The 25,433-nt window shown below is 41.1% G+C and overlaps 1 protein-coding gene across 2 annotated transcripts in view; it reads left to right on the forward strand.

Moving 5' to 3' along the window:
* The window catches only part of LOC111668619 (dihydropyridine-sensitive L-type skeletal muscle calcium channel subunit alpha-1-like), an 83,605-nt gene that overhangs the window by 5,139 nt on the left and 53,033 nt on the right, over positions 1-25,433 (forward strand). For both annotated transcript variants that reach the window (XM_023424712.2, XM_023424711.2), the window contains exons 2-13: positions 2,664-2,869; positions 3,349-3,452; positions 3,559-3,704; positions 17,524-17,605; positions 18,107-18,267; positions 20,962-21,187; positions 22,282-22,489; positions 22,966-23,086; positions 23,181-23,295; positions 23,841-23,943; positions 24,035-24,104; positions 24,190-24,322. In XM_023424712.2, the coding sequence (XP_023280480.2) occupies positions 2,664-2,869; positions 3,349-3,452; positions 3,559-3,704; positions 17,524-17,605; positions 18,107-18,267; positions 20,962-21,187; positions 22,282-22,489; positions 22,966-23,086; positions 23,181-23,295; positions 23,841-23,943; positions 24,035-24,104; positions 24,190-24,322 (1,675 nt within the window). The remainder of the gene's footprint in view (positions 1-2,663; positions 2,870-3,348; positions 3,453-3,558; positions 3,705-17,523; positions 17,606-18,106; positions 18,268-20,961; positions 21,188-22,281; positions 22,490-22,965; positions 23,087-23,180; positions 23,296-23,840; positions 23,944-24,034; positions 24,105-24,189; positions 24,323-25,433) is intronic.

Here is a 25,433-nt window from a genome sequence, read left to right on the forward strand (position 1 = left end):
TGGTTGAATGTATCAGAGTACATTAACTTCTGTATTGACACTGTCATACCAGCAAGGACTGTACACTGCTTTCCAAAGAACAAACTCTGGATCACCAGTAACATCAAGACCCTCCTCAACCAGAAGAAAGGAGGCCTTCAGAGATGGAGACAGGGAGAAGCTCTGGTGTGTGCAACATGAGCTGAAGAGGAGATTAACACTAGGACCGCCAGCATTCTAGCATCGCCTAATGCCACCACAATGGCCTCCCAGACCGTCACATGTCTTTACATTGTTTAGGTTTACAAGCAGCTCTTGAAGTGGAAAAATAAATGTAAGTACTTCTCCTTCTTCATATAATGTCGGGGGGTGAGGGTGGTGGTGTTGGTGGGGGGTGGAGGATTACATTAGAGAATGATTGACTATTCGTGATCACACAGCACCGCCTGACGCACCTTTGGCACACCCCTGCATCTGGAGACGGTGTTTCACTCTCATGTCAAGAGCCGCTGTCGCTGTTCTCTCTGAGGTTTATTGCATTGTTATTTTTTTGTTATTATCAACAGCCAGAGGTTTTTCTTACAATTGTTCCACCTGGATCTGACTTAGCCTATAAGCTCTGTGGCGTGTGTACTGAACTGGACATCCGCCGGCAGCACAGTTGAGATTTATTAGGCTGTATTATAATTCTTTAGTCATTATAAATGAGGGTGATTTTAGATTTTGCTTACTGTTTATAGCCTACAAGCTGACTATTTACAAAATCAAGGTATAGTTTGTATTCACAAAATAGTGAATAAAGTTTGCAAAGTTTGCAAAGTGGCTGCGTCATGAGTGGACATGCTGACAGATGTGCCAGCCAACAGTGACTTTCCTAATCACTAAACCATCAGCTTCCCCCTCCCTAAGGTTCTGAGAAAGTGACTCTTGCTCTCTCTTCAGATCCGCATATAAAAATGTAGGCCTAATGTTAAATGAAAACAATAAGTAAAAAAAAAATAGACGTGTGAAAACCGTGGAAATAGAAACATTTTAACAATTCCTATGGCCAATTCCTATAGCCACAGCGGTCTATATGACCGCTTTGGCGGTCTGAGGAATAAATACTCAGAAATCTTTTGTTTTTTATTTTAATACCTTCTAGGTTTCAGAAAACATCAAAAACATATATTTAGATTTCTTATTTACATAAGAAAAACTCAAACGGTCCGTCAGACTGTCTTGGCGGTTCTAGTGTTAAAGCAGGTGAAGAAGGACCACAAATGGAAAGTAGAGGTGAAGCTGCAGCACAACAACACCAGAGTGGTGTAAATGGGATGAGGACCATCATTGGCTAGAATGTGTGAGTTGCGCTGTAGCTGGAGACCCTTGGCTGGAACCCAAGTTGCTGAGGTTGCCTTGGTAACCCTGGAGTCACGGGATCTAGGTTATTACGGTGATGGATGCTGCCAGTGTCTCAGCGGTGGAGCCTTGGTGGAGTTTGCCAGTAGACTTTTCATCTCAGGCACTCTTGATTTCTAGTAGGCTTCTCTGCAGGTGGTCGTGGGCAGATGTGTTATCTGCCAGCTTCTCTTGCAGGTTGATAAAAAATAAACTCTAATGAACTTAACTTTGGCTGGATAATTTTGAGGAGACTGGTCTTGACTGGATGCTCTAAATCTGTCATAAATCTTCAAAAATGAAAACGTGATAATTACTTGGAGCACGTGGCAAAGAAAGAACAAAGAATATAGACAAATGATGAAGGAGAAAGTGCAAAATAGCTAAAAGCTAGGAACTAAGAGCCGTGTGTGAAATGATCACAACTGTTTTATCCCCTAGGGGCTAGCGCACGTCACAGGGGCGCTGACCGTCTTCTTCTGTGTTTTAACTTGGAGAAGACAGTAATTTTCCACTGGTTCTTTTTGAACTTTTGAATCGTTTAATGTAGAGTTTACCTATAAAAGTCGTACATCCATGTTCCACCATGACCATAAGACATTAAATGAGACAACATATCGGCATAATACAAATGTTGATTTCATATTACATCCTTAAAAACCTGAAATTAATCATAGTACAAGTGGTTAACTGGTCAAATAACATAATAAACATTTCCTAAAGTTAATAGTCTATAAATGTAAATTACACAACTGTTCTTTTACTATATTGATAAGAATAAAGACATTGTTGGATTGTGTGAGGGATGCTGAGAGGACAGTCGAACAGATAATGTGTCTTCTCTGAGTTCCAGACATGGTAACAAAGAAAGTGAAGTTGTTAATATTATAATGCTGTTACATAAATGTGTAAAATCCTTTATACACTGTTGCCCATAAAGTTGGAATAATTTTGTTTTCAGACACAATCCTCTGTTTATTCCTATGTAAATGCATCAGTAATCACTATTGACCATGTGCAATGATTACATTATGTGTCCCAATTACCCAGGTGAAATGAAATAAATCACATTGTCACAATCATTTCATGAAAAGAGGTAAAAAAAAATATTTTATTCCAACTTTGTGAGCAACAGTGTGTGTATATATACATATATATAACATTTTCTCTCATGGTTAAAGTCCTGTGTAGTGGCAGATTCTGTACACTGTATGTGGGACATCCGGCTTCACATAGCTTTGCATTCTCCCACAGACTGATACAGAAATCAGGCTAACCCTTACATCTACTCCTTTGGTCTTCAGATATTATTGCGACAGTGGAGAATGAGAAGCCGGCTCCATGTGCCCAAGCGGGGAACGGTCGCCGTTGTACCATCAATGGCACCGAGTGTCGTGCTGGCTGGCCGGGCCCTAACCATGGTATCACCCACTTCGACAACCTGGGCTTCTCCATGCTGACTGTGTACCAGTGTATCACCACACAGGGGTGGACCGACGTCCTGTACTGGGTAAGGTGTTGGTCTGGTCTAGAAGCAGATTTGAGTCTGAGGAGGAGCATCTTCTACGCATCACCTCTCAGCTATCAGGATGTTTCCCCAAAGATCGATTGCCTAACAATAATAGGCGTCACTTGGTATAACAGACTTACTGCAGCACAGTCTGGCTCACGGGCACTCTCACTTCAGTTGTGGCTATAATTGATTCATTGTGTTTTCATATTTAACATTCAGTATATTTGTAATGCAGAGTACATAGTGATATTGCTGAGTACATGTTAATGAAAATTTACTTCAACAAGAGGGTTGGTATTGTCTAAGATAGCCACCATCTTGCATTTCATGTGTCTCTCCACAACAGTCCTGCGTTAGTCGAGACTCCTGCCAAGCACAGACCAGTCTCCTTGTGTTCATGTGAGACATGCTGCTGCCCCAGCAGATTGCAGCATAAAAAAGTACTTTGATAAAGACAGGTGTGCTTTGTCTGACAGGTAAATGATGCTATAGGAATGGAGTGGCCATGGATCTATTTTACCACACTCATCCTGGTTGGGTCCTTCTTTGTGCTCAACCTGGTTCTGGGCGTGCTCAGTGGGTATGATACTCTAAACCTAACCTTTTATCAGACGTCTTTAGAGTGTGCTCTACACGTTATTTCTCACTTTGTCTTTTTGTTAAGATCATTTCTCGTTTCCCACCAGTGAGTTCACCAAGGAGCGAGAGAAGGCCAAGTCCCGAGGAGAGTTTCAGAAGCTGAGAGAAACCCAGCAGCTAGACGAGGACCTGAAGGGCTATATGGAATGGATCACTCAGGCTGAGGTCATGGACAATGACCAGGAGAGACAGGGTAAGACACAAGGCACACAGAGTAGAATAGAATAGAATATAATAGGATTGGTGCAACTCCTTAGTATGGGTCACTCCATTTTTTAAGATGTGATGAAAACTGGCAACAAGAGCATTCATCATTATCAGTGTTTACATGTGGTTTCATGTTTATCACCATCTCTGCTTACTGCCCTTTTTTGTTGAAATTATAAGTTACATTTGTTGATCATAATATCAAAGATACAGATACTTGAAAGATGCAGTCCTGCTATGAATCTTCTTATAATGTATTTTTCACCATCTTTTGCTCTCTCAGCTGTCAAAAAAAATTATAATTACTACTTATCCTAGTCCCAAATGTATATAAAAGTAATATAATTTATAGTGTAAGTTTTTCTTCTGCCAAAATATTATCCAGCTGTGATCTCTGAATAGGTTGTCCTGATACTAGAAGTGAAAGTCTTTACAGATCAAAACATTGAACAGCTGACTGGTGTGTTTTAAATCAATCTGAGAATCAACAATGAAGAAAAAAACATTTAGAATCTTTAATTTCTTCAGTTTAGTTTTCTTCATTTTGTTGACCTGTGGTTTCAATTAGGTTGTTTTAATCAGAAGATAAAGGACTACTGGCTGTTTTATGTCTTACAGTCCATCTGGCAGCAAGGATCAATCCTAGGTCTCATATGTTTGTCTCTTGTCTTTCTTGTTTGCTGTTCCTCCAGTTGTCTTTTGACTGAGTAACAGTCACTTGTCAAATGTGAGCTAAGGTTGGATGTGTTTGGTCCAGCGACAGCAGTGTCTCACTGACAGTGTTGTGCTGAGAAGCAAAGTTTCCACTGTTTATTTTCTGAGAGTCCAGATTCTTCTTCTTCTTGAGCTCCTCCTCTGTGTGGTGATCAGATCTGTGCTGCAGGGGATTGTCATGATGCGGCTCTATGTGATCAGGGCTCCACACTAACTTTTTCACTGGTTGTACCAGTGCGACCAACTTTCTCTGTTTGTCCTTTCTCTTCTTTAATTATGTTAAAAAAATATATAAAATTATGTCACTAGATTTATGTAATGAGGTACACTAACATTAATGATTTTTGTATAAGCATACTAACCTAAAAACTTGAATCATGAGAAAGTTGCAGTTTGACAGAGATACAGAACGTAACTCACACACCTGCCTGCTTGCGCATTGAACAAGAGGAGCAGTAGAATGGGAATAAATGACAATTACAGATTCATGGATATTTCTCACTTTGCCCTGATGGTCTGAATAACTCGCTGTTTCTCTGTCTTGTCTGTTCTCGTTAGCTGTCTTATCATGCAATGACCTTAAACCTACGCCTTCAACTTACCACGGAGCAAAATTATTTCACAGAGTGTCAAATGATGCTATTCGCACTCTTAGAGACTGTGTATGTCACTCATATGCTTTTAGGTTTAAAGAGAGATTAAAAAAAAACTAGTGTGATACAACAATATGATATTGAAGGAGAGGGGAGCTCAGCTCCGGCAGGCCCCAGCCCAATTTAAGTAAGGTGACCAGATTTCTGAAATGAAAACCAGTGACATTTCCAGTTTAGAGGACAATATATCACTAAAATATCCAATCTATCTATGAAAAAAAAAAAGGGGGGGACAATCCTGGTTTCATGTATTTTGACCATGTTAACTGTTGTACCGTGATAAACTATGGTTGAAGACAGGGGTTAAAAATGGGATTTCTGATGAGGGGGAGCATTAGTCTTTTTGAAGTGCCCCATCCCACTTGGACTGAAGTTTGGTCATAAGTTGAAGTGATGTCACAGATGTTATCTGGGTTACTGTTCTGTTGTGAAGGAATGCATTTAGATGGAAGCCTGCAAAACTTGGATGTAAATTTACAGTGAAATCTGAACAGTATTCTGTTTTAATGTAAGACAGTGCCATACTGTTAACTGCAATGCGATTTGGGAGAAAAAAAAAAACATGATTACAGCACTTTAAGAGAATGCCATTATTTACGGGAATTTACTGTAAACTTTAATGTAAACAGCTGAGCATCTTGGAAAGGTGAAAGAAAAGTGTGAGATTTTAAAATTACAAGATCTTGCGAAAGTGTTAGGGCTGTTTTTGCAGTTTTCATTTTATTTTTGTTGATTTCGACCTTGGAGCACATATGCCAGCCAGTCTCTGTCGCCACAAAGGGACAGCCTTACTACAACCTGCTCAGCCTTTTGTCACAGATGTCCATAGCTGGATTGATAAGCAAACCTCCATAAGGTATGTCACCATTTTTATTGTGCCTCAAAGTGTTGAAAATCTCATACCATTATCCCTGTCAAGGAAGTAAGAAATAATTTTGAGACTTTTTCCAGTTCAAATTTCTGCCATTTAGTACAGTGTTATGACAAAGTTGATGAAAAGCTTTGTATATGCAGTTCTCTAGGTAGCTAAAATTAGCATGTCAGTATTTTGTCTCAATTCAAAAAAATAAAAAGCTACACTGTTGCTTTTGATTTAAGATAATTGAACTATATTTATGTCATGAGGTAGTAAGTCTGACCTAGTGCTTTGTTTTCCAGATTGCAAAAGGAGTCATACAAAATGTTTTTCATAAGACCTTTCTAGAACCATGAATAATATTTTTTTTGAGAACCTGAACATGGAAGAAAAGAAAATTAATTTGCATGTCTGCAGACTCATCAGAAAGCTCAGCTTTCAGTTTCATTCATGTTGTAGACCACATCCTGACACTGACCTCAGTCACTGCAGGTGTACCTCAAAAAGCCTTTTGAAGCTGTCAGGACTGGCCAAAATAACCTCAGACTGATGGTTTCAAACTCAAATTTAACCCCTACAACCAAAGCAAGACATGTATATGTGGCACATAGGATAATTATTTAATATAATTTATTAATTTAATTGCCCACTCATTAATGTGTTTTGTTTATATGTATATATGTTTTATATTTTTACAGACACCCCCAGTTAAGATTTTAAACATTCATATTCCAGTCACAAGACCACCTGTGAGGCTATAGAAACTGTGGGCGAGCTGCAATCTTCAGTTGGCAGTTAACGTTTTAAGTAAAGCAACTGAAGAGCAGCTCACCCACAGTGCCTTTTGTTGTTTGTCCTCACAGGTGGGTAAATTAGCTGAAAAAGGGTCGTACATGTTGTAAATATTGTGTGCTTTCTGTTTTGTGTATTGTGATATGCTTTTGATAATTTTGCTTATATGTTAAATGTGTAACTGTCCGTGTTTCAAACAGAAGCGAGTGAGAGGTGAAGTTTGCCCTCCTCCGGTGGTAGATGTGGATGTGTGAAAGTTAATGTTACAGTGTTTTGTGGTTTATATTTTGTATATATTGTCATTAGGTCCCAATAGTTTTGTTAATTTGTTATTTTCTAACTGGGCAGTTAGTAAACGGAATATAACAGCTACAACGCGAGCCGCAGCTGATTAACAGCACAGCGTAGTTTACCGTTGCTAGGCAACCAGAAAACGCTCAGGCTGCAGTGCTGCAGAAGTAGAAAGAGGGAGATGATCTTATAGATACATTGTAAATATGATTGTTTTGTGATTTAATATATAAAGGGGAATAAGGTAATTGTTTATATAGAGAAAGATTATAATTATAAATAGTAAAATGATATAGAATTAACATTGTAAATATCTGGTGAATAGTTTTAAAATATATTTTGAAATAGAGTAATTTTGATATTGTGATTATAATGATTATTGTGATGATTGTATTGATTTAGTTGGCAGTTAACATTTTAAGTAAAGCAACTGAAGACCAGCTCACCCACAGTGCCTTTGTTGTTTGTCCTCACAGGCACTAATTTTTTTAAAGTGTGTCACCCCTGGAGTACACAAATTCATGGGCGTAACATATACACGCATGTACAAGCCCTAACAGAAGTTGATCTGCAATAAAGCTATACCACTATATCCCCATATAGATGATAGCTTCTAAGCTTGAACTTTTATGTCCTACCTTACCTCTTACCTATTTGAGACTCTTATTTTGAAAGTGTCTGTGCTTCTGTGTTTTGCAGTAGGTTTTGTACAACAGAGGCAATAATTCCCTCTTACCATGTTGAAACTTTTATTTTGAAGGTTAATCCAAATTGTTGAGATGCTGTTTGTGTGTTTTTGTCAATGTGTGTGTGTGTGTGGTGTTGGGAACTGTGTAAAGTTAACCTTCAAAAACCCCATTGAAGTTGTCAGGACTGGCCAAAATGACATCACAATAATGGTTTTTAACCACAATTGTCCTCACAATTCTAGACAAACACCTGCTCCTGAATTTGTATTGCAGTCAATGGGAGAGGTGGAGGGAACTCCCATCACTTCCTAAAATATCATAAAAGATGTCAGAATGAGAGAAAAACTGGGTGATACAGGACAAAATGGAAATTGTGGGATTTATAAGAGTTTGTCTGACTTATTTTGATGAAGATTTTCAGGGATGGCAGTTAGAATTCGCAGTTAGCTCCGGTTAGTCAAGTCAAGTCAAGTCAGGGTTTCAGGGTGGGCGGCCATCTGCCTCAACTGGTTGGGTTGGAGAGATAGAGAGAGAGAGAGCAAGAAAGAGAACAGAGGAAAAGAACAAGAATGTACAATGATAGCAATATAAATAACAGTGATAGTAACGGCAGTAACAGCAATAGTAATGTAATGGCAACTGTAGTGCTCCTACTGAGTAATGACAGCTAATAACATTAATAATTGTTATTATTATTTATAATTTTAGTCCTGATAGCGAGTGGAGCTGTGCCTAAAGACAGCAGACATCGCTGAAGATGTAGTAAATATCACAATCTGCTACAGTGAAGTTAGAACAATACCACACAGAGTGAGCGATAGAGAGAGGGAGAGAGAGAGAACCTAGTGCTAACTGTAAAACTAAAGTAACTAGCAGATCTGAACAGCATGTAAACAACTGCTGAGTTAGTGAAAGTCACTAGAAGGAGCAGGGAACTCCTGAGTGCTGGAGCAGAACTAGTGTAAGTTTGAATGTACAGCAGGTAGTTAGACACCCTGATGAAGAAAACAGCAACATTAACTGTGTCCAGACAGAGCAACAGTAAACTCAACCAGTAACAGAAACTGACTAGTGATAGGACACCACACTGACGTCAGCATGTCAACATGTCAACATGTGAATGGCCTCATTACTATTAGTGAAAAGACATCGGTAGAAGTCAATCACTGTGTAAAAATGTTCTCTGATAAAAGTAAGTTAGTTAAAATGTTTCTGAGTAAACGTGTTACTCTTTTACATTTGAAATTGGGGAGAGAGGGGTAAAACATATATGTTATAGGGTGATAATTATAATATATGATAAAACGATTAAATTAAAAAACATCTTTAGGTTACCAGATATATCAGTTCCCAGGTGAGAACAGCAATGAAATCAACATATTCATCACAGTTAGGCACTTTGGAGCATGAGCATACACCTGCTAATTACTAATATACTCATTTGGCAATTTATTAATTAAAATAGTTTTAGACATTTGTTGATTCAATTGATCACTGTGGAGGATGTAGTGTATATTACAATATACAGAGGTGTTTGTGTTATTTAGCCTACCTTCAGTGATAAAAATTGGGTGGTGGTGGTGAAGGGTGGGGGTGGTGATGGTGGTGGTGTGTGTGTGTGTATTGCAGTCTATGGGAGAGCTATTATGACGGTTGAACAGTTCCTGTAGCTCACAGCTCAAAGTAAATTCAATATGTCTGCTGCTGTATTTACTGTTGTACTGTCCAGTCTGAACTGTAATCTCTCTCTATGAGCACTAACTTGTAAACAGCTTTCTGCCTGTGTGTGTGTGTGTGTGTGTGTGTGTGTGTGTGTGTGTGTGTGTGTGTGTGTGTGTGTGGCTTTGTTTGTAAACATCACAGAGATCAGAGTCTCTTAACGAGCTGGTTCGAACACTTGTGTCTAGCTGAAAGACACAGAGCTGACTCAGATCTGGGTGTGATTTTGTCTTGGCGAGCCTCTCAAATCACTGCTATTTGTTGATTTGTCACTCCTATCAAAACCATGAGTGGACCATGGCCGGCACAAGATTTTTGCCTTTGGTGTTTCAAGAGCCAAAAATGTGGACACGGGAGCAAGTTACAGTAAATTGTCACTTCTCGGGAAATCGGCTCTTGAATTTATATTGTAGTCAATGGGATGGATGGAGGGAACTCCCACTGCTTTGAGGCTCATGTTCAAATTCTGTAAGTCTCTGTGCTAAGGTAGACACATGCTATGAAACAGAAGAATTTTTTCTACTATAGAGGAAGCTGTGATGTGTGAAGACTGATGTGGCCATGAGGACAAGTTACACAGAATTTTCTCAGAGGCGTTCTAGAGCTTCTCCCACTTCTCCCATAGATACTCGAATAGTTTAGAAAAGTCATAGCACACCATTCCCGATCGAGCCACACGCATTGATTTATATATTGTCTGGGTTTTCTCAAAGCTGCAAGACTAGTTATGCACAGAATTTTTGATACGGAAGATGAATATGATGAAAAAAGAATGCAGAATAATAAATATGCCTTCAATTCTATTGCATTGCAAGCACATAATAATATATGTCATCAATGCTATTGCATTGCAGGCACATAATAACTAAAACCAAATTACCATATCAATAGTATGTCAAAGTTGAAGGATCAGAGTTCTAGAGTAGAGGTTGGCAATACTCAAACTTGTGCAACATTAAACACACCAGTAGTTATACTTAAAGACATTTATTTACAATATAACAAAGTAAAACATACCATGTCTAATCTAAAGTATATACCAGTGTGTGTGTGTGTGTGTGTGTGTGTGTGTGTGTGTGTGTGTCTGTGTGTGTGTGTCTGTGTGTGTGTGTGTGTTGGGTGGCTTCCTGGTGGAGTGAAGTCCTGTCTGGCTGTGTGGTCACTGTGTTGGAGAGGAGCTTAGCTGGATTCCTCTTTGTTCTTCTTACAGAGTAAGCTGTTCCACGTTAACTCTGCTGTCCCTCCTGTAACTTGGAAAATCAGTTTGCAGACTTTGTTTCACAGCCGCTGGCACTGAAGTTAACTTCTTCACTCTGTGTTGAAAAGCAGAGTGAGGGAGCAGAATGTTGCAGTCTGCTGTAAGCAGGCCTGCAGCAAAGCTATTGTTCCAGGTAGCCTTGTGCTAACCTGGTGTTGGGAGCCTGGTTGCTCCTCGAAGAGCAAGGATGGAAGAGGAGCTGCTGCTCCTGAGCAAGTGATGCGTGACGCTCTAGCAATCAGTACAGGGCGCAATAATGCAGGCTAATACAGTACTCCCAACACCAAAAAGGGAAATTCGAAACAACAGAACATATGAGGGATTTTGGTGAAATCAACACATATTATATCACATATCATGAAAATCGAATTGAAAAAAAAATATTTACTGTCATTTCTTCTATAGAATACATTTCCCCCTCATATCCATAGGTGTTTACGATCTGCAGAGGCTTCTGATGAGATCCTCAGGCCTCCAAAAATCTATGCACACCAAAACCATAGATACAGAAGTGCTGATGCTCTCCAAGGGAGTTTAGGCAGCTGATTCAGGGTTTTTTGCTTGGATACATTGTTGGCAGCACTTTTGCAGCCAGAAAAAGTATTGTCTGGTGAGGTGTAGGGTTCTGGCTTGCTGTTGATGCGCTGCAAGATTGTGCACACCAGTGAACAGATGTTTCTTTGCTCCACAGACAAATGAACTCACTTCCCCACAGTTCCTCACTGTTCACACCTGGGGATGACCCTCCCCCAGGGACCTCACTGACCACTCAGTGTTGGTCAGTGTGTGAAAGTGACCCACCAGGATGTCACCAAACAAAACCAGATCTCCTTCTTTGCTCTTTTCTCTCTTGTGTTCTCGGCTTGATCTGGAGAGCAGCTCCTGCTCTCCCCTCTCACAGACACAGACACACCCCCATACACACATACACACACACAAACACAAACACCTGAATATACTAGATTAGACATTGCATTTTTTACTCTGTTCGATTGGAAATAACTGTCTTTAAGTATAACTACTGGTGTGTTTAATGTTGCACAAGTGTGAATGTGCCAACCTCTACTTAGTAGAATTCCCATCCTTAAACTTGAACTTACTGTTGATATGGTCATTTGTTTATAATTATTAATCAGAATTCTAGATTAATAGTAATAAATTGAGACTGAAACAATATTAATAAATGGTGCGCTGGCAACAAGTGGCAGCAAGTCCGCGTAGCTCATAGTTTTTTGCAATATATTTTTATAAGTGTATTTTTTATCGATTGATGTTTTTTATTCAATGTTGTTGTTTCATCTGACGATGGAGAATATAATGTACACAAAAGAAGAACTCCTGGCTTTAAAGTTTACCAGATATGGAAATAAACATCCCATACTGGCTGAGGTGAAGAAGCTGTTCCATGGATGCAGAGCCGGTGCTAAGCTAAAGGCTAGGAGATGGAGATATAAGCCTTTTCTACCATCGATCCTCATGGGAAATGTTAACTCCCTGGCTAACAAGTGTGATGAACAAGAGGCACTTGTGAAGAAACAGCGAGCATATCGTGAATTTAGTCTCATGTTTCACAGAGACCTGGTTAAACGACAACACTCTCGACCGTTGTTTGGATTTACCCGGCATCACTGCAGTACGAGTAGACAGAGACACCAGAGCAAGTGGAAAGAATAAAGGTGGAGGACTGGTACTGCTTGTGAAGAATAAATGGTGCAACCCCGGGCACATCACAGTGAAGGAAAAGATCTGCTGTTGGGATATTGAACTGTTGGCAGTTGGTCTTAAACCTCATTGTCACCATAGTTGTTTACATACAACCACTAGTTTGATCCCGAGGCCAGATAGTCGCTAAAAGACTGTTTTGAGTGCACAGATTGGAATGTCCTGTTGGAGTCACAGGAAAATGACAAAACTAAGGACCCTTGATAGAATGGTTGAATGTACCACGGACTACATTAACTTCTGTATGGACACTGTAATACCAGCAAGGACTGTACACTGCTTTCCAAACAACAAACCCTGGATCACCAGTAACATCCAGACCCTTCTCAACCAGAAAAAGGAGGCCTTCAAGGATGTAGACAGGGAGATGCTCAGGTGTGTGCAACATGAGCTGAAGAGGAGATTATAGCAGACGAAGGAGGACTACAAAAAGAAAGTAGAGAGGAAGCTGCAGCACAACAACACCAGAGAGGTGTGGAAGGGGATGACGACCATCACCAAGGCCAATGGCCTATAGCCTCTAGCTGCCTCATCTCCTACAATCTCTGCCATTCCTATTCTGTCCTATCTTGTTTTCATTTATTTGTTCTTTATTTATTTTGTGTTTCTTTCCTTGTAAAGCGGCCTTGGGTACCTTTTAAAGGTGCTATAAAAATCTGAGTATCATTATTATTATTATCACTGGCTATAAAGAGAAGAACAGCCAGGCAACACCAGGTGATGTGGACAAGGCCAATGAGTTCAACCTGTTCTATAACAGGTTTGACACAGCCTCACCTGTTCTCTCTCCCACTGCTACAGTTGCAGATTTTCCTACGGTATCTCCTCCACAACCTGACACTGCAGCTGCAACTCCCTCCACACTGGGGTCAAGTCTCCTGTCCTTTACAGTGGAGGAAGTGATGGCGGAGCTCAAGAGGCTACGTGGAAAAGCAACAGGCCCGATGGTATGTGTTTTAGGCTGTTAAAGGACTGTGGAGCCCAGGCGGCTGAGCCTTTCCAGGGGATCTTTAACTAAAGCATACAAACAGGGAGGGTCCTGGTCCTGTGGAAAACATCATGTCTTGTTATGGTACCTAAAGTTGGACGATTGGCTCAGATAAATGACTACAGACCGGTGGCCCTCACATCACACATCATTAAGACACTGGAGTGGCTGCTTCTCCACTTTCTGAGGCCACAGGTTGAACATGCACTAGACCCCCTACAGTTCGCCTACAAAGAACATATTGGAGTGGATGATGCTGTCCTTTACATGCTCCACCGGGCCCATTCTTACCTGGATAAGCCAGGTGGTTACATGGGGATTATGTTCTTTGATTTCTCAAGTGCATTTAACACCATCCAACCCCCGATTCTTAAAGACAAGCTGGAAGGGATGGGGGTGGATCCCTGCTTCACGTCATGGATTGTGGATTACCTGACAAGATGACCACAGTACGTCAGGCTGGGTAACTGTGTCTCTGGGAAAGTGATGAGCAGCACTGGGGCCCAACAGGGGACTGTTCTGGCTCCGTTCCTGTTCACCCTGTATACGGCGGACACAGCTATTATGGCCTGTATCAGGAACGGGCAGGAAGAGGAGTATAGGGATCTGACAATGGCCTTCAGTGAATGGAGCGACAAGAACTGCCTCCTTCTGAACACCTGGTCAACACTTCCCTGAACACGGATGCCATCTACCATAAGGGGCAGAGCCGGCTCTTTTCCCTCAGGAAGCTTAGGTCCTTTGACGTCTGCAGTGAAATGCTGCACGTTTTATCGGTCAGTGGTGGCCAGCGTACGTGTATGCTGCAGTCTGCTGGGGCAGCAGCATGTCAGACACGAACACAAAGATACTGGATAAGCTGGTTAAAAAGGCTGGGTCTGTGCTCTGCAGGAGTCTGGACTCACTCAAGGACTGTCGTGGAGAGACACATGCAATGTAAGATGGAGGCTATCTTGGACAATACCAACCATCCTCTCCACTACATTCTGGCAGGACAGAGAAGCAGCTACAGGTGCAGCAAACGTCTCATCTCACTGCGCTGCAGAACAGAGAGGTTCAGGAGATCCTTTGTTCCCGCTGCCATCAGGCTGTACAACACCTCAACCAAAGGAAGTGGACTAATCTAATTCCATCCATCCATTCCGCTTATCCTCTAGTAGGGTTGCAGGGGGGCTGGAGCCTATCCCAGCATCTTTTTGGGCGAGAGGTGGGGTACACCCTAGACAGGTAGCCAGTCCATCGCAGGGCAAACACATGGAGACAGACAACCATTCACACTCACAGCCACACCTATGTTCAATTTAGAGTATCCAATTAGCCTAGTCCCCATTTGCATGTCTTTGGACTGTGGGAGGAAGCCGGAGTACCCGGAGAGAACCCATACAGGCACGGGGAGAACATGCAAACTCTACACAGAAAGATCCCGCGTCCAAGCCAGGACTCGAACCTGTGAGGCGACAGCGCTAACCACTGCACCACTGTGCAGCCTACTAATCTAATTATTATTGTTTATTTATTATTAACTGTTTTTATTATTATTATTATCAACAATGAGCTAATTGACACATGAATTTCCCCTAGGGGATAAATAAAGTATCTATCTATCTATCTATCTATCTATTGGGTATTTTGCCTATTAGTTTAGGCTGGTGCCCCCAAGGACTTTAATTCATTTTAAAGTTATTATTTAATATTAGTATTTATTTTTTTAAGTATATTTTTTGGGGCCTTTGTGCCTTTATTGGACAGGATAGTATAGAGAGACAGGAAATGGGAGGCAGAGAGAGGGGGAATGACATGCAGTAAAGGGCCATCCGATGCGGGATTCAACCGAGGCCTGCTGCAGCCAGGACTGTAGCCTCTACATATATGGCACCTGCTCAACCCACTGCGCCACTCAACGTCCCATAATATTAGTATTTTTAATATTAATATTTTCTTAATTTATGATAGCCAATAAATTGATAGACAACTGAAGATCCAACATTTATGGTGTCTAGCTCATGAGGCAGAGCTCAGACCCAAAACCAGAAAGGACCTTGATCTTCAAGTTAGCAGGTAAGACAAACTGACACAGTTTCTGTTTGGTTGAGGGATCTTTAGTGATCCTCAACAGGACTCCATCTTGGACTTTAAGCTCGTGCCACTGCTTGTACAATGTTTGTGTTCTAGGAGTTAACTTACTCCTCTCTCATCTAGATGGCAGCTTACCCCGCTCCTCAAATGACAGGACTTCCCCAATGACTGGGTCCAGTTCTTGGCTGTGCCGGAGCTCATCAATAGAATGGGCTGGAAGTGTGTCTTGTTCTGAGGGTGCCACCTGAAGATGAGCCTTGAGAAACTGTATTGCTCTTGCTTTGAACCTTGCTGCGGAAAACATTGTGGACTCCTTCCTCCTCTGTTCCCTTGACTTCAGCCAGAAGATTTCTCATATGAGTCACTGATGCAAAAGGGTCCGTACTTAGCGCATCAGCCACATTGTTCTTCACCCCAGGGATATATTTGAGATTGAACATGTAAGGGGATACCTTGGCCACCCATCAATGTTCATAAACGTCAAGTTTTGGTTTTGTCATTACATAGGTTAAGGGATTATCATTGGTCCACACTTGAAAGAATGACCCCTCAACCAGTGACTAAACTTTTCGCAAACACTCCACTTGAGTGCCAAAAATTCTGGATACCTCTTTTGTGAGCCTGTGAGGGTCTTGCTTGTAAAGGTGATAAGACATGTCTGGTATTTGGGACAAAACTGCCCCGACGCCGTCAAGCAAAGTGTTAATGAACAGGTTAAATGGTTTGGAGAAGTGCGGGTGTGCGAGGACTGCACAGTAGAGAAGCTTCCGCTTGAGGCTGAGAAAAGCAGAGTCACAGTCATCGGTCCAGTTCGTGGTCTTGAGCTTCCTGAAGACACCGATTTTGTTTTAACTTGCCAACTTTTTCTCTCAGTTTTTGACTGGCTATAAGGCCGAAAAGAGGCTTCACTATGGAGGCGCAGTTGAGTATAAAATGTTGGTAATAAAACACCATCCCCAGGACTGATTTCATTCTTTGTGAATTACTTCACTCGTACCACATCGCACAGATTACACGCATCACACGCATCACTTAAGCTTAAATTGCGTTGACTTGGTAACAAGAGTTGTCTGCAATGAACAGACCACATTGCTTACACTACATACACAATGTAGCATTGCCCTCATACCGCAACCACAGGTACTAGGTTAGCTCAGTGTCTCTGTCTGTCCCTGCCTGCAGCTGCATTCTGATGAAATTGCAGATAGTCAGACAGACTGAACCTGGGAAGGAAAAGAAACTACTTTAACTACCACGCTGTACATGCGGGGCAACAGTGGCCTAATGAATAATGATCGTGTACTGGCATATATGCGACCATGTGTTAATTTTAACTGGCAGACTCACAAAATAGGGATAGTCGCACATGGGACCATTTTGGTTGCAGTCTGGTGATACAGTCAGTGGCCGTTCACTGTAAAGTGCAACAGAAGGAAGTGGAAGTGGCTGAAGAAAAAAAGTTATGTGAAGAATGTTAAACTACCTGAGGTTAGGCCTCCTCCCCAATTTCACTTTTAGGACCACCACAATTCAAGTTTTTGAAACATAACTTGTGCCAAAAAACACAATGATTAATGTCTTTACAGATTCACCCATTTTTAAGCCACAGGGGCAAGTGAAAAATCACTGTTGCAAACAGTACAGTGACTGAAACCGTTTTAGTGCTATTAGGCTGTGATGCCCTTCACTCTCCTCTGGACTTTTGTTGCCATGGTACTGCAGGACACCCAACTGAACTGATGGAAGATGACAGAGAGACCCCCCACAAAGAAAAGTGGAGTAGAATTAGGAAGCTCTGTCTCTCTGTCTCTTCTTAAAAAAAAAAAAAAAGACAATTCCAGTAGTCAGGGAGCTAGAGACTCCTGGAACTGGTGAGACGTCTGTAAAAAGGTTCATGATATTTTATCGAGCAGCTGATCATTTTTAGCATGACTGGGGACTGTTTAGGGACTGACGTTTTTCAGCCCACTTCAGTTTGCACACCTCACACCACTCTAAAGTTCCAGATACATCATCAGTAATGTGTGTGTGTGTGTGTCTTCATCAGGCCTGCTTACCTTGGAAAATGGAGGATCAGAGACTGGGAGTGTCGGCAAAATGGACACGATGCAGCTAATCATCTATTACTAGTCAGTACAGCTTCTTATGTTCCTATTCAAACAAAGGGGTGTGTACACTACATTTGTACACACGTGTCATGAAGGCTCAGCTGTGTTTTTGACAAAAGATATTTTCTTTAACGTTAAAATTCTTTTTATGCAGCGAGAGCTGTTGAGTTGAGAGAGGAGAAAACATGATAGTCCTGTGGAAGAAAAGATTCAATCATGATACAGTTTATTCTTTCAGATATGTGACATGACTGACCTCCTGCCGCCTACCATCGTCCCCTTTTCTTAGGCTTAGACAGGGGATTCTGACACCTTCTGATATTTTCTCTACAGGAAATTTTATGATTTAAAGCCCTCTGGAGAAACAAATACAGCAGGATCAGTCTTTTACTTCTTGTAAAAAACACTGAAAGCTAAGGAAAGGCTGGAAAAGAGGCATCAGCATCATTGAAAAGTCATGCAGTCTTATTTTAGGACTCAACATGTCTCATCATTCAACTGGTCTCTGCTTGTTTTATGCAGTAAACTGGCTCGTAAGTGGAATCGTTGGCTACGGCGTAAATGCAGAGTGTATGTGAAGTCCAAACTCTTCTACTGGTGGGTCATCATGCTCGTCTTATTCAACACACTGGCCATCGCCACGGAGCATCACAAGCAGTCTGAGAGACTCACAAACTGGCAAGGTCAGAGCATAACACATCGGCCTATAGGCAACTAATCCTGTGTTTAAATGTGATGATCATTTATTTGCTTCCTCTGAGTGAGAGGAAGACATATGCAGTGGCAGTGAGAGGAAGAAACACAGTCACAGGGAGAGGAAGAAACATGCACTCATAGGCCCTCATTTATCAATCTTGCGTGAAAACAGGTGCAGATCTGAGCGCAGAATTGGTCTTACGATAGGATACATGAAACATTCGTATCTGAGCAATCCCAGCGTACGAATGATCGGGTCTTGATTAATGCGGCGGCTGAATTCGATCGTCATTAACATGTTACGCCCTTAAATATTCCTGGTTCGGAGACCTCGCCCACTAAGGTCAAACATGGAGAGAAGAGTTACTGGCAAAAAAAGAAACTTTTCAGAGATGGAGATCGACATCCTGACATCCGAGGTGGCGCAAAATAAGGATGTGCTTCTTGGCAGTCTGAAGAGTGGGATCAAAGGAGCTCATAAAACCGCTGTGTGGAAGAGGGTGACGGAGATGAGTTTGGCTCTGCAGCGCCCCCTCCTGCAGCCGCGCGCCAACACAGCTGTTTTGAAAAATAAAAGAATCGTGTGTCCCCAGGTCACCTGGCCACCACGTTTAAAAGTGATAGCTTGGCATCACAAATCACCTGTACATTTATAGAGTGGTAGTTTTTGCGATTGATGAATGCGTAATCATTCATGGATGGTGCCTTCAGACGCACGAGTGAAATCAATTGCTCCAACCAAATTTGGAAACCCAGCAATCTGGAGATCCCTGCGGTCTCTGAAAACGCGCTCACGTCTGACACGCACGTATTGTTCCTCCAAAATGAGTAAATCTGCCATCGTTATGATGTGATAACTGTCAAAGCATCTGTTTAAATAGGGGAGTGAGTAAACATCTGACCAACCACAGTGCAACAATGATTATCTCACCAGATGCTTTTAATTGTTGTTCCAGTTGTGTCATACCCATCGGAATCGAGTTAATTTGCAAACACACATTTCTGCTTGTATTTATTATTATTTCAAATTTTAATGTGCAATAATTAGATGTCATGTTAGGCTATTTATCCTATCATATTGTTTTATTGTACAAAAAAGTGGTATCAGTAAAAAACGTGGGCTTTTTTAAAATTAAATTTTTTTTAATCTTATTTTATTCGTTTTAAGAATCCGTTTTGATCTGTTCTAAATATGTGACTGTTTGTGCTAATGACAGCTGAGGTTTGTTTAATAATTATTTTCAGACTCAGCCAGATTTTGCTGTGCTGCACCGCAAATCCAGACTCAGATTTGCGTACACGAGCTCAGAGCTGACGTGAGATCTGATCGTAGCGTCCGCTCACGTCCAAATTGATAAATGCCGAAGCTTGCGTGGAAATGGTCGTACGCACGGTTTTCTGCCGTACGTTCGTTTGATAAATGAGGGCCAGTGAGAGGAAGAAACACATACAGAAACAAATTCAATCATATAATCAATGATGTAAAACACTTTACCTTTAAATTAACCAAATATATAAATAAAATAAAATATAAATAATAAATATTATGTAAATATTTTATACATATTTCACTTTAGTATACTTTATAATATATATCATAATATATCTTATCTTTTGCAAACCATGAAGTTCATTATGAACAAAAGCATTACAATTTAACTCAGCTGATGGTCTCATAAATTAGCCTAAATATTTCTTTTACTTGGGTCAGACATTGGACCTGGTAATGAGAATCCACACTAACAGTAGAGTATGGTCACAGAAGATCTAAATGAATCTAAAATATTCTGAGGTTAGTTTAGTATCTAATTCTAAAACCTTCCACTCATACTTTCAGTCTGTCCTAGTAGAAGGTTTTGTTCAAATCTTTCTGGTGTTATTCACCTGTCCTCTGTCTGAGGGTCTCTGCTTGCCATTGAGAGACAATGGGGTGCTCTAGAAATAAACAATAAAGCAATGCTATCAGTCTCTGTGTGGAAACACAGCCTAATACTGTAGAGACCTAAAGACCTGACGATAAAATAATCATTTGTTATTCTCTGAGGTCAGTGGACACTGACCCGTCATTAACCCTCAGTTGTTGGCACTGTTTTATACCAGCAGGATAAAATGTACACTGAACTAGAAACAACACCTCATTGTGTTATTCCTCCACCAACCAGTCAAGTGTCAGGAAGTATGGTCGCAGTCTCTTCTTCCTGAGCTGCAGTCAGGGCTGGAGGCACTTTATTTTCAGGTCGTTAACGCAAATGTCTCTAAGGATAAAATGAAGTGATGACATTTTATATCCAAAAGGTCAAAGTTCAACTTCACTCTTACATCGTAATGTTCTGTAAAAACACTTCTGGCCATTATTCAGTGTTGTAGCTCAGGAAGGAGAGACTGTGACTATGCTTACTGATACTTGGCTGGTTGGTGAAGGAAACAACCAGGAGGAGGTGATTCTAGTTAATGTACGTAATCGCTGCATCAAATCAATCATGCAATCAATTGATTTTCTAATAAAACAGTGCTTTGTCATTTTCTGTAAAATTCAATTAAGTCTTAATGTAATTAATGACTTGAAATGATTGTATTTAAAAACTGAAAATGTATAAACTTATATGATGAAGTCCATATTTTCAATGACGTTGATCCACTGTCTTCCTCCTGATGGTGTGGGACCAAACCGTCACTGACAGACAATGCCAACAAGCTGCTGCTGTCCATGTTTGCTCTGGAGATGTTCATGAAGATGTACGCACTGGGTTTACCCTCTTACTTCATGTCGCTCTTCAACCGATTCGACTGCTTTGTGGTGTCCACTGGTATCACGGAGCTCATCCTCGTCCACATGGGCATCATGTCAGTCATGGGTATCTCTGTGCTGCGCTGCATACGCTTGCTGCGCCTGCTCAAAGTCACCAGGTGAGCTGTAATTACCCAGAAGTCACTGCGCAGCATATAAGTCTTCACCTCAAATATTTGATGTAAACCTTTTGACTAGCACAGTTAATCTGTAATTTTAAAGTTATTCTCTTGTTCTGTTAGGTTTTACTGTTTGTAAGTAACTCCTTCAATTCTCTTTAAGCTTAGTAAACACAAACATGTGGCTTAAATAAAACCTAGCTTTTATTTATCCATGTATTTATTTGTTAGGTTAGCAATAAAAAACCATAATCAGTAAAACCAATAACCAGTATCCTCAATGTGCAAACCTAAACCTAACCCTCTCTGCAGACAAACTCCAGCCTGTCAACATGACGGTCACACCCATGAAAATGACAGAAACTTAGATACAACAGCTGCTGGTCCAGTTAGATTAAGAGACAATACCCTGCCACAAGAGGGCAGTAAATTATATGATGAATGAAGCAGGCATCAGATCCTATATTGGACAGAAGCTGTTATGAGATCAGATGTAAGGAGATATATCACTTCAATACAGCTCACCACTGTTCAGTGTAAATATCACCTTTGACCTTTAACTGATCTCATGAATGATTTATTGTATATCAAAAACGATTTAATTTGACTGTGTGACTCTGACTCTTGACTGTGAGTTTATTTCATAGTGTTGTACATTTTATTTTGGCTTGTCAGCTGGAATTATGCAATAACATTTACATAGAAAACATCAGAGGAAGACTTTGGTAACTAGACTCAATGAATGTGAAGCATCTTCATTAAGTTTAGGTACATAGGAAGACAGGAGATACAACAGGATCCTAGGAGCCTAACAGCAGACACAGCAACAGAGAGAAGTAAGGTCAAAAGAGCAGGGGTTGCCATGACAACAGACGTATTGGTTTCTTAAGTCCCAGATACATATTATATACCTATAATTTAATCTAGGACATTGGTGTCTCTGCATCATGTCTCTGGTCTCTTCAGCTGTTTAATCCTTACATATACATTGATTGTAAGTAGAGTGTATAATATCTGTAAATTAGTGCTGATTGTAATTATGATTAATTATTATTATATCAACCGATGCTCTCTGATGAATGTTGTTGCTGCAGGTACTGGACCTCTCTCAGTAACCTGGTGGCCTCCCTCCTGAACTCGGTCCGCTCCATCGCCTGCCTGCTGCTGCTCCTCTTCCTTTTCATTGTCATCTTCTCCTTGCTCGGTATGCAGGTGTTTGGAGGGAAGTTCAACTTTCCCAATCAACCCAAGCCCCGCAGCACCTTCGACAGCTTCCCTCAGGCCCTCATCACTGTGTTCCAGGTGAGCATCTGCTGCTCTCAAAGGAAAGTGTGTGAGCTCTTCTAGTTTGAATGGGCCCAAAACTGTCCTGGTTGAATTAACAGTAGTACAGAGAGAGAAGAAAGAAAAAAAGATGGCTGCTGATGGTCAGCTGAGTTGACTTTTACTTTCTTGGTCAGTTTTGAGAGTAATGTACCTGAACTGTGCTTTTTGTACATATACAGAGGTTCTGATGCTAACAGGTCCATCAGTATTCATAGCAACTTGTTCTAAACTGATGAAAATAAAGTTCAAATAGTTTGAAATGTATTAAAATTATTTGCAGTAATGTACAGTTATTTTAGTATTATTCCAGAGAATCTCCTGCAGCCGTGTTTAGGAAGGTTGAAGTTGTCATAGAAATGTTCACAATGATGATAACAGTGATGTCACTATAGTGATAGATAGTCGCTATACTGTATAGTGACTGTGATGATGTGTGAGTGATGTGTTTTCAGATCCTCACAGGTGAAGACTGGAACACTGTCATGTACAATGGGATCATGGCTCATGGAGGACCCAGCATGCCAGGAATCCTCGTCAGCCTCTACTTCATCATCCTCTTTGTTTGTGGAAACTGTATCCTTGTAGTGTGTGTGTGTGTGTGTGTGTGTGTGTGTGTGTGTGTGTCTGTGTGTGTGCAGACCACAGTCTTTAACTCTTCTATCATCAGTCATCCTTCTGAACGTCTTCCTGGCCATCGCTGTGGACAACTTGGCCGAGGCAGAGTCTCTCACTTTAGCTCAGAAAGAGAAAGCAGAGGAGAAAAAACGCAAGAAAGCTCTGAGGTTTGACTTCCTGGTTTTAGACTGACTTAGAACTGTGAAGCACTTTTCCACATTATATCACAAAGTCTGTGGAAACCTGAACATTACAGCCATGTGATAGTTGATCATGTCATTCTGACACCATTAGTGTTAATCACCTGGTCTATCAGCCTCAGCTCTGCTGGTACAGTCCACCAGGTGTTCAACCTGCTCCCACTCAGACACCAGGTCATCACTGATGTTATGAGAAGCTCTAGTTCACAGTGCTGGATGCACTTTTTCTTCTCCCTGTTTATTTCTGTATGGAGCTGACTTTATGCTACATAATAAGCAGCTCAGACAATGATCTACAACTGACTACACGTTCCAACAGCGAGTGTTCTGCTGCTGTGTCCACTGCTGTCAGGGCGCATGTTAGTAATTATCAGTGCATGTCCATTAGACATGTCCACGATCACTATATGTAATATGTAATTGTTTTAGTCAGAACAACAAGATGATTCAAGTTGGAAAATACATTTCTTTAAAGTCAACAACCTGTTAAATCACCCTTTGTTTATTTACAGGGCTAACATGCCCGACAAGGCATCTGAGGAGAAGGCAAACCTGGCAAAGAAGCTGGCTGAGCAGAGAGCAAAGGGCATTGAGGGCATCCCTACTACTGCCAAAGTGAGACATCCAACACCATTCATTTAGCATGTCAACACACATTATATAATTATAATAATAACTCTTTCTGACCTTCCACCGTTTTCTGCAGCTGAAAATTGATGAGTTTGAGTCTAATGTGAATGAGATCAAAGACCCGTTCCCTCCAGCAGACTTTCCTGGTAAATCAAACCTGCTCTATGGGCTGTTAATCATACTAAACTCAGAGGGATAGAGGCCTTTGCTAATCTTCTTTATCGTGGCTAGGTGATGATGAGGAGGAAGACCCTGAGATCCCAGAAAGCCCCAGACCTCGTCCAATGGCAGACCTGCAGCTGAAGGAGGAAGCAGTGCCAATGCCAGAGGCCAGCTCGTTTTTTATCTTTGGACCTCAGAACAAGTAAAATGCTGCTGAGAGCTAGTGCCAATGGAAATGTAGTTGAGTCAGTTTTATTTATATAGCTTAATCAGTCATAAAAGGTCTTAACAGTCTGTACAGGATCCAGTACCTCTGTCCTTTAACAGGCAGAGAATGACAGTAGGATGGTCTTAAAAATATAGAATTTTATCAACAGTCTGAAACAGCAGAAAATGATAAATTTAATATTTAAAATGTCAAATAATATTCAGTCTTTACAGAATACAAACATGTTATCATATGTCATGGTCTTAATATCCACCAAGTTTTTGTTGGTAATGAATTTAGCAGTGTGTGTTTGGTGGTAACAGTTCAAACACTGTCTCAGTGTGTGGTGGTTCATGTCAGTTTCTGATGGATAAGTGGAGTTTCTATCAGTGGGATAGAACCTGGAGTTCACCTGTTGTGGTTTGTGTTCATAAGGAGACACAGCTGATAGTGTGTGGACTTCAGGCTCTTTTTCTGTTCCTCATCTCATAAATTACATAGATTAGGTTGGAGAGAAAAGTCTTTCCAAGAAACCAAGAAAGATCAAGTGAAACTGAACCACATGTGTTGGTCTGACTTTAGAGTCAGAGTCCTTCCTCTGGAAATGAAAATGTACCCACTATGATCCAGTGGTTAATAAACTCTAGTATGTCTAGGAACACACAAACACACTTTATTCATTTTGCACATGCCAACAACCAACAATCTCCTTTGCGGCAAAACTGCTGTAAAACCGCTGTGTGTTGCAACATCTACAGCCACAAGAGTTGTGGCTTATACACAACTGCTGGGAGGTCAGTCTGCTCAACTTGATGTCCATCTGTGGGCTGTGGCTGTTCCACTGGAAAGTCCAAATCTGCAGCCATGAAGCCCCAGTTCTCAGTGACATTGCGTGTAGTGGTACCTTCTGAAGTCGACTGGCATGCCACCATGATCCAGGTGGAAAGTTACTGCTCCTAACTGGTCGGTGACCTGCAATGGTGAAGACCAAAAGGAGAGTAGTTTGTGGTTCCGGTGTGATCTGACACTGGTGGCTGGCTGCTCCTCTGTTGGGCTGATGCAGGTGCAGTAGTTAACTGTTGATCTAAAGGAAGCTGTAGCTCGC

The sequence above is a fragment of the Seriola lalandi genome, unplaced genomic scaffold, assembly GCF_002814215.2.
Source record: "Seriola lalandi dorsalis isolate HSWRI2012SDOR001 ecotype SW California unplaced genomic scaffold, Sedor1 jcf7180002054748, whole genome shotgun sequence".
Lineage (NCBI taxonomy): Eukaryota > Metazoa > Chordata > Actinopteri > Carangiformes > Carangidae > Seriola > Seriola lalandi.